Genomic DNA, 13910 nt, shown 5'->3' on the forward strand with positions numbered 1-13910 from the left:
ACAACAAAAAATATACTTCTTTTGGGACTACAACCCAAAAGCTGAAAACATGTAAATAGAACTGGTGACATACACAGGTCAAAACCAAAGTCTGGCACATTTTTGATCTCAGCTTCAACTGTCTGTGGTAATATATCATCTGGTCTTGCTGACTCAGCTTCAGGTCCAAATTATCCTTTCACTGGTGTTACATCTGTCACGCAGGCTGATGTAGAAACCAAAACTTTGTCACCATATCATTAGTCTGATGTTCAGTGACACATGGCCCTGACTGTATGCTGCTCTGTCATGGCTCCCACCCTGTATTTGGGTTCATGTATGACCCTCACTGAGTGAGAGCTGTAGGACCCTGCTTCAGACAGTGAAAATGACCACCAAGGGCTCTCCGATAGGCAGAGGAATCACAAGTATCACTTAACTGTTTCTATAGGAGACTACATGTCCTCCTCTATGCAATTATTCAGCTCTCCTACCAAGGGCAAAATACAAATAAGGTCTTGCCTCCTACAGGTGTTCCCAGGAAGACAGGTGTTAACATCCTTGCACATTTTTGCAGGTCAAAGACTGTGAAATCCAACTCCTGTCAACCAAGGGAAACAAGCCTGAAACTACTTTCCTCTTTTACTCTAAATGCCAGATTTTACTTCACCAAGACTTGATCAGGATTAGGCCAAGTAACCTCTTTACATTTACTTAGTTTTGACTTTGAATTTTTTGGTGGCCATTGCACTTCCTTTTCTCTTTCATTGTCATAATACCCTGGCAGCATAGCAATAATGAAAACATTTGGTGTTAGTTCACTGAAACACATCTGGCAGCTGCAGGCACCAGATGCCAAGCACTTCACTGCATTTTCCAGCAGCAGTAGCAGCAGCTGGTTCTCTGGGAAGCCACCTGAACTCCTGCTTCATTTCATGTCTGGCTGCTGTTAGTCTGAGTAGTCCCTTAGAATAGGATACAGGCAGTCTGTAGATGGGTTTCTTTGCCTTTCAGGTAGGCCATTTTCCTCCATTTTGTAACTCAGGAAAATCTGATTATACAGTATTACCTTGGATTATTTACAAGATGTGTTTTAGGGTCTGTCAGTGGAAACCGACATGCTTCACTTTCCTGATGAGCCAGCACTACTCTCCATTTGAAAAACGCCTTTCTAAATCAAGGAGTAATTGTAGTAATTTTACCCAAAGAAATGGTGTCGCTCTTCATTCTATGGCCAAGAAGATACATGGAGGAACTCTCCTGAGGACAGGTTCTGATCCAGAAAAGCCAGCACAAAACTTTTTACTCTCCACAAGCTTTAGATGAAGCCCCTAAACCAACAAATACCTGTCAATGACAATGAAAGATACTGTGGTACAGGAATCAAAGGATGTCAGCTGCTCGCTTCTGTCTCAGCCTGGAAGTTGTTCTTTTTCTCCCCTTTGCTCAACCTTTTGCTAGAGGCGAGAAAACAATCTGATCATCAGCCCGCGATGTTGAGAATGCAAAAAATATCCATGCAGCCTTCAGCATGGCTTCTAGCATGAAGAGCAGCCAGCAATCAGAGAAAGAAACTTGGGGCTGGATATACTGTTGTGGTAGGTTGGTCTCTACAGTGATTTCACAGACAGCTATTGCAAACAATGTAAGTCTGTAGAGCAGACTATAAGGAATGATCCTCTGACAGAAGAAGTAGCAAAAAAGTGCGAAAGTGACAGAAACATTTTTCTCGTCTGTACTGTAATTATCCACAGATCCATGGCGGGCTGCAGAAAAATCAGGCTGGCCCTAGACCAAGATCGGTACTATAATCCTTAATTTATACTTGCATCAACCAAGATAAATAGCACAACTTTCTATCAAGTGTTAGCAGGAAATTAAACTGGGTAGCCACATTTTTTTGAAAAGTTTAAACTTTCTTCTCTGACACTGCTTTACACCATTTATACCTACCCTATACCATGACCAGATAATAATCCCATTGCGGTATTGACTGGAAATATTTCTTGAGGTTTAGTCTAGCCTAATTTTAAGACCTACTGTTTTCATGACTTCTTCCGAAAAAAAAAGAATGTGTCACATAAGACAAGCTTGCTCAAGACAGATTTATTTTTAAATGCTCAGTCTCTTCACTGAAACGCATTAATTTGCATGAAGAAAAAGAAAATCTGTTTTTAATTTCATTATTTAAAAAAACTAATTATATTCTGATGTTACATAAATTTTATATTGCATGGCAAAGAAACTGAAGATCTGAAGAGTAATCCATGTTTCATTAGTTTGTGTATTCTGCCACAGAATATAATATTACGTTCTTAAATTAGTTGGAAGCCACACTGTGCTGCAGAGTAGAAAAACAAAAGTGAGGGCTTAAGCTAGGTCAAGCATATTTTGTATAGGTCCATTAAAAATCTCATTCCATTAATATTAATAAAGATGTTGAGACACAAAAGTCCTTCAATTAACATATATTAGGCAGGCAGGCACAAGCATTCAAGTGATCCCACTGTGAACAGCAAGAATCCAGTCCTCACAGCATAAAGCCATGAGAGCTGTGTACATAGTGGGGCAGCTAGAAATGTTAATGCCACAGAAGAGTGAAAAGGCAATGCCCTATTGTCTCTGCAAGTAAATATCACTTTATTGCTTCAGCTTCCTCTTCTATTAAATGCATTTATGCTGGACCTTGCTATTTCAGTAAGAATAACTTCAAGACCTGTTATCTTTGTCATCAGACTTTTTTGTTTTACTAATTTGTGTCAGGAACTAGCTGTGAAGCTACCTATGAGACTCAGGAAAAGAATTTTCATCTGACTGTATAAATTGTTTGTAGATTTCCCCAGCTTATGAACTAACATTGAAAAAAGAAATTAACTTGACTGTTCCAGAAATTACTCTGGACAATAATGGTTCCCACGGTACTAAGCTTCAACCATCAAGACTCATTCACTTGCATATGACCTGATTATTTGACATTTCTTCACCCTCATTCTTAGTGACTTCCGAGCACGATAAACAATAAAAGGTTACTGATGTCAACCTATTATGAGTCTCTTCTAACACAGAGTAAAGCCAGTACTGAAGCTTAATTAATACATTTGTAAATTGTGCTGAGCTGCAAGGCATTATGATTTCAAGTTTCTGTAAATGTTTACCTCGAAGCTTTAGTCAACGCTCTACTGTCTGAACCAAAGATAAGTTCTGCTTCCATCAGCTATTCACATAGCTGGTCAAATCACTGTCAGAGCAAATCAATAGGAAATTCCTTTGGCATACTGTAATTTATGGTAGACCTGCAGCAACAGAATTGGGATTAAAATGGGATAAGAAAAGGCAAGAAAGAACCAACATTTTTGCTCCCAGTGACATGATCAAAAAGACAGAGGAAAACCTTGTTTGTAATGTAATTATCCATTAAGGTTCAATTCAGATACCATTTAAGGGCTAGTCACAGCCTTCCTAACACAAAATGAGTGGGTTTTACAAAAAAAGATAATGAAGTCTGAGCTTCAGCTGATAGAACTTGCGGTAGGTTCAGTGCTAGCTCTCACTGCAGGTCCAGTGTACCTCTCACTGCAGATAACTAAGTTTAACCCTTCTCCTACTAGTTCACTGAGAGAAGACCAAAATGTGTCGCACAGAGCTAACAGCTGTGCGTGATCAGGAAATTAGAGGGAACACTTCTGATGACTAAATAGACTGTTCACTTTAGTGGGGGTGTTGTCAGGTTATCGCTGAACAGTGCAACTTCCAAAAAAAAGACAGGTATCTTCTAGAAATCCCCCAGAAAAATCCATAGGTCCACAGCAATACTTATGTCCAGGAGACAGTGAAATCAGATGCAAATAGCTCTGAAATTGTCTTATAGAACCAACTGATAAATTATTAGCATCACAACTCTGGATGCCTTTGCACAGCATGGCCCCAGCTTTTATCTTACCCCATCCATGGACTGCAAATTTCAAAACCACTGAAGTTGAGAACAGTTTTCAGACCTCTGCCCTTCTCTCATCGTTGGCAGTACTGGACGGCTGTCCCAGTGATCAAACTAAATCTCTTTTGAGTATGGGGCAAACTGTACGTCAGAGACACAATCATTGCAAATCTGAAAGCATTATCTTAAATACCTTATGCACATAAATATAACTGCGATAAAAAACTGTAAGTGCCAAACCGGTGTACTGCTTGTACAGAGAGACTAAGGAGGAAGCAAGTTTAAGAAAACAGTGATTAAGAACAGTTTTGATATCGCTGTTTGCTCAAATTAAGTGGACTGTGCTGCAGTACCAAGGCACAACCAAGATACTCCTCTGCTTTTCACTCACTCCACTGCTGTGTGTCATGTAAGGAGCTGTGGGAGTGGGCTGCTTGAGTTGGACTTGAACTACAGTTTCACAGGCTGTCATTGTGGTTTGGGTAAACAAAAGACTTTATTCTGGGTATGCAGACCCGGTATCTTCCTCAAGCACTTTTGAAGTGGAGGAAGGGGAAAAAGAGAAATAAAATCTTGTTTAAGTTAATTATTAGTAACTGAAAGCGGCTATTAGTTTTTAGAATCTGCCTCTAAAAAGGGAAATATGTTAGATGTTCAGTAGTTCATGGCTGTGGAGAAGAGAATATGTTGCATCTCAGCAGCAGAGATAGTATGGTCCAAACAAAATAGTGGCACTTAAAATAAAAATCCTCATTTACATCAAAGACATCCTGTTATGAGGAGGTCAAGTCTGCGCAGACAGGTCATCCTCTCCTGACCCTTATGAGGGCATTTGACTATTAGCTTCTCTCAAACGGACTAGGGAAACTGTGGGAACTAAGCTTTGTGGAAAGATTTTGCTACAGCAAGAAAAATGCTGATGTTTCAAGTATAGATAAAGTCTAGTGATTCATTTAGAAGTCACAAGACTGCTTCTTAGAAAAAAAAGGTCAGGACAAACTGCCTATCTACACACAAGTGGACGACCCCCTGTTTCTGGCACTGTTTTTAGGGTGCAAGCACTGGTGCTCACAACAGCCTAAAGTTTGTTCTGAAATACACCAACAAACAATTTCCATGCTCTTACTGCCAGTTAAGCAATAATGGAGCAGGCAAAAATGACTTAGAGGACTAGCTCCTGTGGGCAGTCTTGAGAACTGTTCTATGTTCACAGCCACTATGTTCAGGCTGATGGAGCCAAACTGCTCATACTCAGTGGCAGTATTTCCTCTATGTATGTTCAAGGGTTATATTTTATTTTTTTTTTTACTAAACCTGGAAGAACCACAAACTCTATTAGTCCTCCTGTCCAGTGGAGACAGATTATTCCTCCAACCTTAAACCTATCTAACTCCATATCTCACCTTTGAGGAATCAGTAGGATCACACTGCCTGGGATAACACTGTCTTTGTCTTGCAGAGTTAAAACCAGAGCTGAACAGAAAGCTTATCTGACAGATATGCAGGAGGGTAATCAATAACCTAATCATGCAATTCATTTCCTATCAACAGTCAATACAAAAATATTTGTGTTTGTCTAGTATACTTTAAAATATCTGCAAGAATGCTTTTTTTCAGTCACCTCATTTTCCTTGGAAAATTTTTCCTTTCCTCTTTACTGTATTATGGGATGAATAATTACCCAATGTCTATCAAGATGGTGGACAAAGTGATGATTCTGTGAAATAGAATTTGTGTTTTATAAAGGATAGAGATGTGTTGGTGTGTGAATATAAAGAAGGTCAAAGAACATATGTTCCATATGCTGCTCATTTTGTTCTGGTGTAACAGCAAAAATTATAGAGTTTGTATATTGACTTGTAGATGGACTGAAATAGCTTTCAGAATGAAACAAATCTTCTCTTCAAGGTCCTATTGGGCCATATTTTGTCCTGTTTTTACAGTGGTAGGTTTCTAAAGGAACTTCATTGCAAACAGCAATTGTTTTGTACTTTTACCACCAGTCTGGCTCACTGATTATGATGGGAGTTTGTCTGAATAAGAACACTGGGATTTGTCTCAATCTACTTAATTGGACTTAAGTGTGAGCTCTAGGTATAAGAAGTTGTTAGTATGAGCTTAAATAATACTAATATGGGGTGCAATTAAATGTCTACAATGCATGGTTATATGAGTTGCCTTGCCTGCCTGCCTCTTAGGTGGCCAGACTATGCTAAGAGGCTTTAATTTTGTGGGTTCTTTGATATTTTGAGAAAAGTCCTGCCCTCAGACATGCACACACAACTACGAGTGAATTAATACATCTCCTGTTTATCTCTCAGAGCTACACCTAACCCTTTCTCCAGTCATAGACTCCTCTGACAGCTCAGTGAGTGTAACATGATTCATCCTTCCCTCCTCTTTCTCTTCCCTTGACTAGACACTAACAAACACAACAGAACTTGAGACAAGAGAAAGAGGCCCCTTATAATGAAAGATTCAATCACATCTTACCAAAAACAAAGGAGGGCACTAGCTAATGCTCAAAGCTGACTCCACTCTTCTAATTGAGGTACATAAATAAAAGGGGCAGAATGGCCCATATTCTCTTCTAGCATAAGCAGGTGCAGTCTGTCAGGCCTCCATGCTAGCACATTTGTTTAGGGATGAATTTGGTCTAAACAATAAAACTCTGTATCATGCAGTTTTAAAGTACTTGAACTGTTCCACTGAACTTTGCTGATTTTCTCTCTGACCCAAAATACAGATGCATGTCTCCTCTATGATGTAATGGTAGGAGCACTCCTTTATGTTGTACATGTTTTTTTCTTTTCTCTTCTCGGGGGGCACATGCTTTGTACTTGTCAGATGCCCTCGCCTCTCCTCCACCAAATAGCAGCAACATTCCCACAAATGCTATAAATAAAAACCAACTCATTCATTATGATCGGTATTTTCTATGTTTTGTGTATTGGACTACAATGTAAACTTGCTTGACTCTTAAAGAGAGGGTTCTTGTTCACAAGGGTAGTGTGATTTCAGTTCCTAAATGCACAGTTATAAATTACTTTTAAGACTCTCTCTAGAACGCCACTTGACTACTGACAACTCTAGGGTTCTCTTTTATTCTGCCCTGATTTTCTGTGTGACTGGAAACCTCTCACTTTATACAAGAGATTATGTATACATAGACCGAGCATATGCAGCACGTAAGGAGACAGAAAGTAGACCAAAAAAAAAGCATGTAAATAGAGACAATCAACATACAAACAGTAGTAAGGCTTTTAAAGATAGAGTCATCCTGGAAGTGGGTTTAAAGATGGTGAACCTGACATAGATACCTGTTTTTAACACAGGATAGAGTGTATGAGGATGGGCAAAGGGGCAAGGGCAAGTAGTTGGGAATAGAGAAATGGCCAAACTGAATACTTCCTAAAAAAAATAAAAATAAGCCTTATTCTAACAATGGCCTGCACCACCTATTTCAGAAAAACTGGGGAAAAAAAAAACTTTGTTATGTGGCTTTGGGTCCCAATAATATAGCTAAAGACAAATATAAGTAATGATATATTACTAAATAATATCAGTAATAATAAACTGTAATTTGAATAAGTATGAATTAGCTCAAAACAGGAGCTTGGAAAAAAAGTGGGGAAGAATGAGCAGCTTGAATTGAACACACAAACAGGAAGAAGCAGCAAGACAAACCAGCGGCCTGGATGTACACATTGGGAAAGCACAAGGAATTTGTGGAACTTGAAGGAATATCCAAGTCATTCTTGACTATCAGAAGAGTTTTATTAAAAATGACAATGAACATCAGTGGGGAAAGGAGTTGAAAATTTTACAGGATTTTCTATTTGGGCCACATTAAGATGATGACAAAGGAAGAAACTAATTTTATATTTACAAATGTAAATGAACTCACTGACCCAAAGTTAGAAGAGCTAAACAAAACAAAACAAAAGCAGCCCTGAGAGTGAGGAAGTATTAGCAAAATATATGAACATTAAAAAAAAGTAATCACAGCTTCTTTGGAGAGAATGTATTATCTTCTCTACAGATAGTCCAGAACACATTTTTATGAAGGTGTAGAAACTATACCTGTATTTTGAGCATTTTTGATAAACTGACTGAATGACTCTATGTTGTAGACCACGAGCCTGAATTTTACTAAATCTGACATGCTGTTACCAAGAAAGTATGATGCTGTTACTGAATGCCTGATGGTGAAGCAGGCATGTAAGATCTAAACAAGATTTCTTGCATACAAGTTCATTTCATCAAAATAAATAAATAAAAAAATCACAGCTTTCTTGCTGTATAGCTGATGCTCCAGCAAATAAAGGATGCTGACTGAAGCAAAAGTGTACAGAAGAAAGCAAGTTTCCCATTGACAATCAAAATACCTAAACACTTTAAAGATGAAAAGGCAAGAGGCAGTACTCATAGTAATTCTGTACACACTACCCTAAAATGCTAACTTAATTTACATGAGTACTTATTCAGAAAAAGAGTGTGGACCCAGTTTTGCCTTTTGACACATCAAGGAAATTGCATTGACTGATGGGAAGATGCAGTCTCAAATCAACAAGTCAGCATAAAAACGTGAGGCCTTAGTGTCAATTAAGCTATTAAAGTGTAAGATACGTCCATCTCTTAATAGATTTATACTGAAGCAACAAATTCTTGCTCCTTTCCAGTGTTAAGTTAAGGTCATCCTGCCTAACAAACCTTTTCATATAGACACTCTCAAAAGTCCACTCTGCAGGCAATGGCAGATAACAGACAACTGAATGACTGAATACTCTAGGTCATCCAAAAAATTAGATCAAAGAGTCCCTGTAGTCTATTGAAATGCAATTGCTTCCAAATCACATTGTGGTGTTCCAGGCTTGAAAGAATGGGTCACTGCAGTTTTATTGTAGAGAAGCTATTGCTAATGAAAGGAACAATGGAAAGATTAGTGCTACCAACCATATAGAAGAAACACCACTTTCGGTTTAATTGCAGTGAACAAAACAAATAGGAAAGAAGGGCAACCAAGTGACAAAAGTAGTTGGTGCAAAGAGGATATAGGAGCTATTCACAAGGTTCTCTTGATCGGGGGCACAGCGTCCAGACTTAACATATGATCACTGAATTTGGATCACAGTAAAAATGACGTGGTTGTCATTACAGACAGTTGATGACACATTTTTAAGGCAGCCTTGCAAACTGAAAGACTAAGAGCCCTGTTGATAAGTTTCCTGATATTCACTAGGTGCACTGAAAATAATGGATGGATACGGAGAAAGGAACAATTCTGCATTATTTGTAATACTGACTCTGCCAGAGATTATTGTAAGGTTTACTTCACTTACCGGTTTAAAATAACAATTTAAGGTGAAATCTGTTGAATCTTGGAACTGATTAAAGAAAGAGACAGATTATAATTGATGATAGTGTAGGTACTGAAAATGTTGTGCCATAATAAATTTGTTCAAGCCACAGTATTTATTCTCTTTTGATCAGTTTCTGGATCTTTTCTAAGTAAAGCTTACCAGTCATAACAATCTCTATGTCGAGACAGTGGTAACAGATCCATTTCAGTCTCAGTTAAGATCACCACATTCTGTTTCTCTGTGACCTGAGGCAGACTTGAACCTTCCTTCTCCAGACAAGACATGACAAGCCCAGCTTCACTTAGCTCATAAAGCATGTTAGAAAACAAAATGTGACCAAGCGGGGGAGATCACCCAAATTTTAACTGTTGTATGTAGGTAGAGCACTTCCCTTAGAGGAAATGGCAAACACTGCAATGAGTGAGAATGGCTTTTGTTGGAATAAAAACAGTAAAAGCTTGTAGTTTTGAAAATTAAGTTTCTATAGAAATTCACAACTAAGCACACCTGATATGGAGACTTTGGGACTCCAAACATAAAAACAAAAGAAAGTTTCATTCCTGTTCCTGGCACCTGCTCCAAAGTCACATTTGCAACTGTTCAAATGAACTATAAAATATTAATTCCTTCAAACTGCTGTGACCAACACAGGGAAAAAAAAAAAAAAAAAAAAAAAAAGTAAAATAAAAAAGAAGTAGAGCATACAAAATATAATCCAGACTACTTGCAACTAATTATCAGTATTCAACAGTTCTTCCAAGTGAACCACCCTCCTCTCAAGTCACTGATTACTATTTCAAAGGAAACACTGGATGTCTGAAGTGCCCCTCTTTTGGTCCCATCATGCAGTTTAATAGCCCTTATGGTCAAGTACCTTTCCAAGAAAGATTTCTAGAGGGTGACCTAACATATCCTCTGGACCCTAATGAACTGCACAGCATAAAGACAGCTTCATATAACCTAACATTGTTGAATTTCCCTTCTTTAATCTGCATTCATAGCAGACTGCAGGCAAGGTGTAAGATCTTTTGCCTAAAAGCCATCAGTAACCATTAATTCTGTAGATGACTATTCTGAGTTAAGTCAATAAAGACTTCTCTGCAGGCAAAGAGCACTGTCAAATATATTTTGAAAAAAAAAATAATAATTTGTGCATAATAATTTTTCATGAACTTGGATGACAGCCATAAATATAAAATATGCAAAGATAACATTTAACACATTCATAAGAGATCAACTCGTCAAGACTTATAAACCAAAGTAGGCTGCAATTGTCAAAGGATTGGTTCATAACTCCTACTGAGCTAAGAAATTCACCCTTCCTTAAAGTAGTTGACAAACCTAGGTATAAATATTTTTTGCTCTTAAATTGTGGATTGATTTTTTCTTTATCCAAAGTAGTTCACAAAAGCAACAAGAACATTTACTTAAAAGCAGGTGAAAGAAGGAGAAACTATCACAAACTATAGCAAATGAAAATTGCTGTGGGTTAATTACTAGGACTACTGGTCAATCTTCTGTTTTTTCCTCAAAGACTATGATAAAAAATTACAAAAGGTGTGATGCAGTTCAGTGGCTATAACTAAATCTCTTCTGTTAAATGCACTGGTGGTTTTAGGAAAGTCACCAAATGGTATATGGTACATACATACAGATCTTTGCCAAAACAGCTACTGTTCCGTATATGAAAATACTTCAAACACTGATTTGTTTTAAAGAAACACTTACCAAGCCTACACACGTAGATATTGCTACTGATGAGGTGCTATCGTTCCTTATAAATCCCTGGTAGAAACACTGCTCAATGTCATGTTCCTGAGAATTTGAGACTCCATCTTTCCCGAGTACCTGGACAATAAAACTGTTGCTTAAAATGTTTGAAGGTTTAAGTTCTAAATGAAGTTCCTGTCCAAATGCTGAAAATTTGTAGTGCAAGGAACTCTTTGAACTCTGAGTTGATCTCTTTTTCCTAGTACTGTGCAAAACATTGTGTGAAATGTACGATCCACTGGAATCCACTTTGACAGGTGTCACAAATACATAATCTGTAACGATAAAAAAGTTAGCCATCAGCTTTAGCATCCAGCAAATAAGGTAAGTGTCATTCTTACACAGTAAGCAGCAGGCTTTCACTATGGTATGAAGAATTCCATCATTTAAGTACAGGCCTGAAAGCTCTACAGGCTATGTGTATATAGTCTTGACTGCATATATTCATCCCTGTAAGTCACACAGGCTCTCAAACTGTGTTTGTTTCCTTTCTGCCCCACTGAGAGGTACAGACTAACTAGCATAGCTGTGAACATTCCCACAATCATTCTTCTGAAGACATTTGTCATCACCAGCAGATCTGTAGATTTTCCCCTCCCCCTGTATTAATTGCTGTCAAATGTGAAGGCTGCTTTGGTTTGTTTTTTTTTTTTTCCTTCCCTAAGAATGCAGCAAATATTGTATCACTGTAGGGGGAACCATGACTGGGACTTTGTAGAACTGTACCACTTGTTCAAATGGATTAAAGGATTAATTTATTAATGCCTTAACTGAGTGAGACCTCATCTCTTTGTAGTGACTTGATTAGACTGGGTTTCAAATTGTAATTGACCTTCAGCAGAAAGAGATTACATCCTACCTAATAACCTTTAGTCAGCCATTGCTAATTGCGTGTCAAAGAACTTTATTGTTTTGGATAAAATACGTGAAAAATTACAAAACTATTTGCAAGAAGATCTACTCACACAACCTAGGAAAGGAAAAAAAAAAAAAAATAGAGGCCATGATCCAGCTAGCAGGCACTTAGCTTGAAGTACATGACCACTGCTGTTGAACTACCCATACAGGGATTACTTGGATGCTGGAAGCTTGGTCTGAATTTCAGTCATTTGCTGAACTAGCACCATTGGCACCAGTTCCCAGTTATATGAGTAACTATGCTGACTGAACTGCTTCCCTGCCCCATTGAACCATTGAGCTGTACTTCTCTGCAAATACTTAAAGATGTCCATAGATTTGACAGTCAGACAATCCACTTCTAACACCCTTTGGAAAGAAGAAAAAAACTCTTCCTTCTTATGTCGTAACAGATGTTGCAAAAACTACCACTCTTCTCGCCTAAATAGATTTTATTGGATGCACGTTAAGCTGAGCACATAACCAATGATAGGTTGTTTTTTCTTAGACGGTGGAAACAATACATCAAGAGCTTTCACTTTCCTCAAGTGGTGTTAATCAACGGCAGAAGTTGAGGACTCTAAGCAGGCTAGTGGCCAAAAAATGCAAGCAGCTGCTGGAGAGAGGGAATCCCCCAGTGAGCAGATGATAGGGTGCAACAGGGTTTTCCTTTCTGCACCCTGGTGTGGTTCTCTATTGTACTTTGTTTCCACTCTCACCCAATAAAAAGCATACACTGCACTTCAAACTTCCCAAACTCATCAGCATCTAAGTGCTAGTCTCTGCAACCTGGGAACAAACTGTTCCTCAGCTCTCATTCAGAGCAGTCCTTTCTCTCCAGGTTTGCTTTCCCTTAGCCTGCACTGCTCTGCTTCTTCCACCCTCCCACCCAAATCTTTTCATTACTTTTGTCTCATTGCTTCCTTAACAGATGCATGAGGTTTTGTTATTGTGGCTACATACACATTCATCTTCCTAATTGCACATGTAAACGTGGATGTATTTACCAGCTCGTTTATTCACTCACTTTGCCTTTACCTATCATTCTTTTTAGCTTTTGCATGCAGGGCTGAACAAGTTAATCTCTGCCCAGGGTTAGCTATTTTATGGCAGCCAACTTGCTTTCACTTTATGTTCCCTGAACACCGTGGCTTCTTCACTTTGAACGCTCAGTCTACCAAAAAAAAAAAAAAAAAAAAAAAGCATCCACACAAATGTTCACATACATCACATACATAGATAACACAAAGAGCTATACAAACCATGATTTAATTCACTGATGCTGATGCTGTCACTGGTTAAAGTTGCTGCATGAAACATGCAACAGAGGCAGCACAACTGAAGGGTCTGCAAGAGAAAAAAAAAAAAAGAGAGAGAAAAAAGAAGCATTGGGCGAGATTTACTTGACAAGGGAAGGCAGAAAGACAAGGCACCAGAGACTGTGCAGTAACCTGGTATGCAAGCACTCTAGGCGATTGCAAAAGAAAGTGCTCTCGACCTGCCTTTACAGCGCTTCCAAGCCACGGGAGGGTCGGGAATTGCATGGAGCAGCCGCTGAGAACCGCAACAGGTACCGTCCAGCCGAGCAGCAGGAGACAGTCCATGTTCCGCCGCGCACCTGGAGCGCTGCTACCTGCTCCCCGAAGCGTGCGGCGGCCGAGCCCGGCTCCCCCGCATGGTCACCTGGGCTCTGCCCCGCAGCGGCTCCGGCGGCCGGCTCTGTGCGCGGCGGCGGAGCCCATGGAGCGGCGCCCAGGTGAGCGCGCCCTCGCCGCCGGCGCGCACGCTTTAAGCCGCCGCCGCCGCCGCCGCGGGGCAGCGCTGCCTCCGGCGCCGCGTCTCGGCCCGGCCGCCGCCCGGGGGGCGCCGCGGAGCGGAGCGGAGGGGAGCGGGAGGGACCAATGGGGAGGCGGCGGGGCCGGGCCGGGCCGGGCCGGGGTAGGGCTGTGCCGAGCCGTGCCGAGCCG

General features: G+C 39.7%; 1 protein-coding gene across 4 annotated transcripts in view; it reads right to left on the bottom strand.

Moving 5' to 3' along the window:
• ADAMTS18 (ADAM metallopeptidase with thrombospondin type 1 motif 18) overlaps window positions 1–13616 on the bottom strand; it is a 78773-nt gene extending 65157 nt beyond the window's left edge. The window contains exons 1-3 of one of the 4 annotated variants that reach the window (XM_032195436.1): window positions 13446–13616; window positions 13206–13290; window positions 11005–11321 (exon numbers count right to left, since the gene is read on the bottom strand). In XM_032195436.1, coding sequence (XP_032051327.1) covers window positions 11005–11321; window positions 13206–13290; window positions 13446–13547 — 504 coding nt within the window. In that variant the 5' untranslated portion in view covers window positions 13548–13616. Of the gene's footprint in view, window positions 1–11004; window positions 11322–13205; window positions 13291–13394 lie in introns of all 4 variants that reach the window. The other 3 variants (XM_032195434.1, XM_032195435.1, XM_032195437.1) reach the window with 3 other exon arrangements.
• Between the last annotated feature and the right edge of the window lie 294 nt (window positions 13617–13910).

Source organism: Aythya fuligula, chromosome 12 (genome assembly GCF_009819795.1).
Source record: "Aythya fuligula isolate bAytFul2 chromosome 12, bAytFul2.pri, whole genome shotgun sequence".
In the NCBI taxonomy this organism is placed as follows: domain Eukaryota; kingdom Metazoa; phylum Chordata; class Aves; order Anseriformes; family Anatidae; genus Aythya; species Aythya fuligula.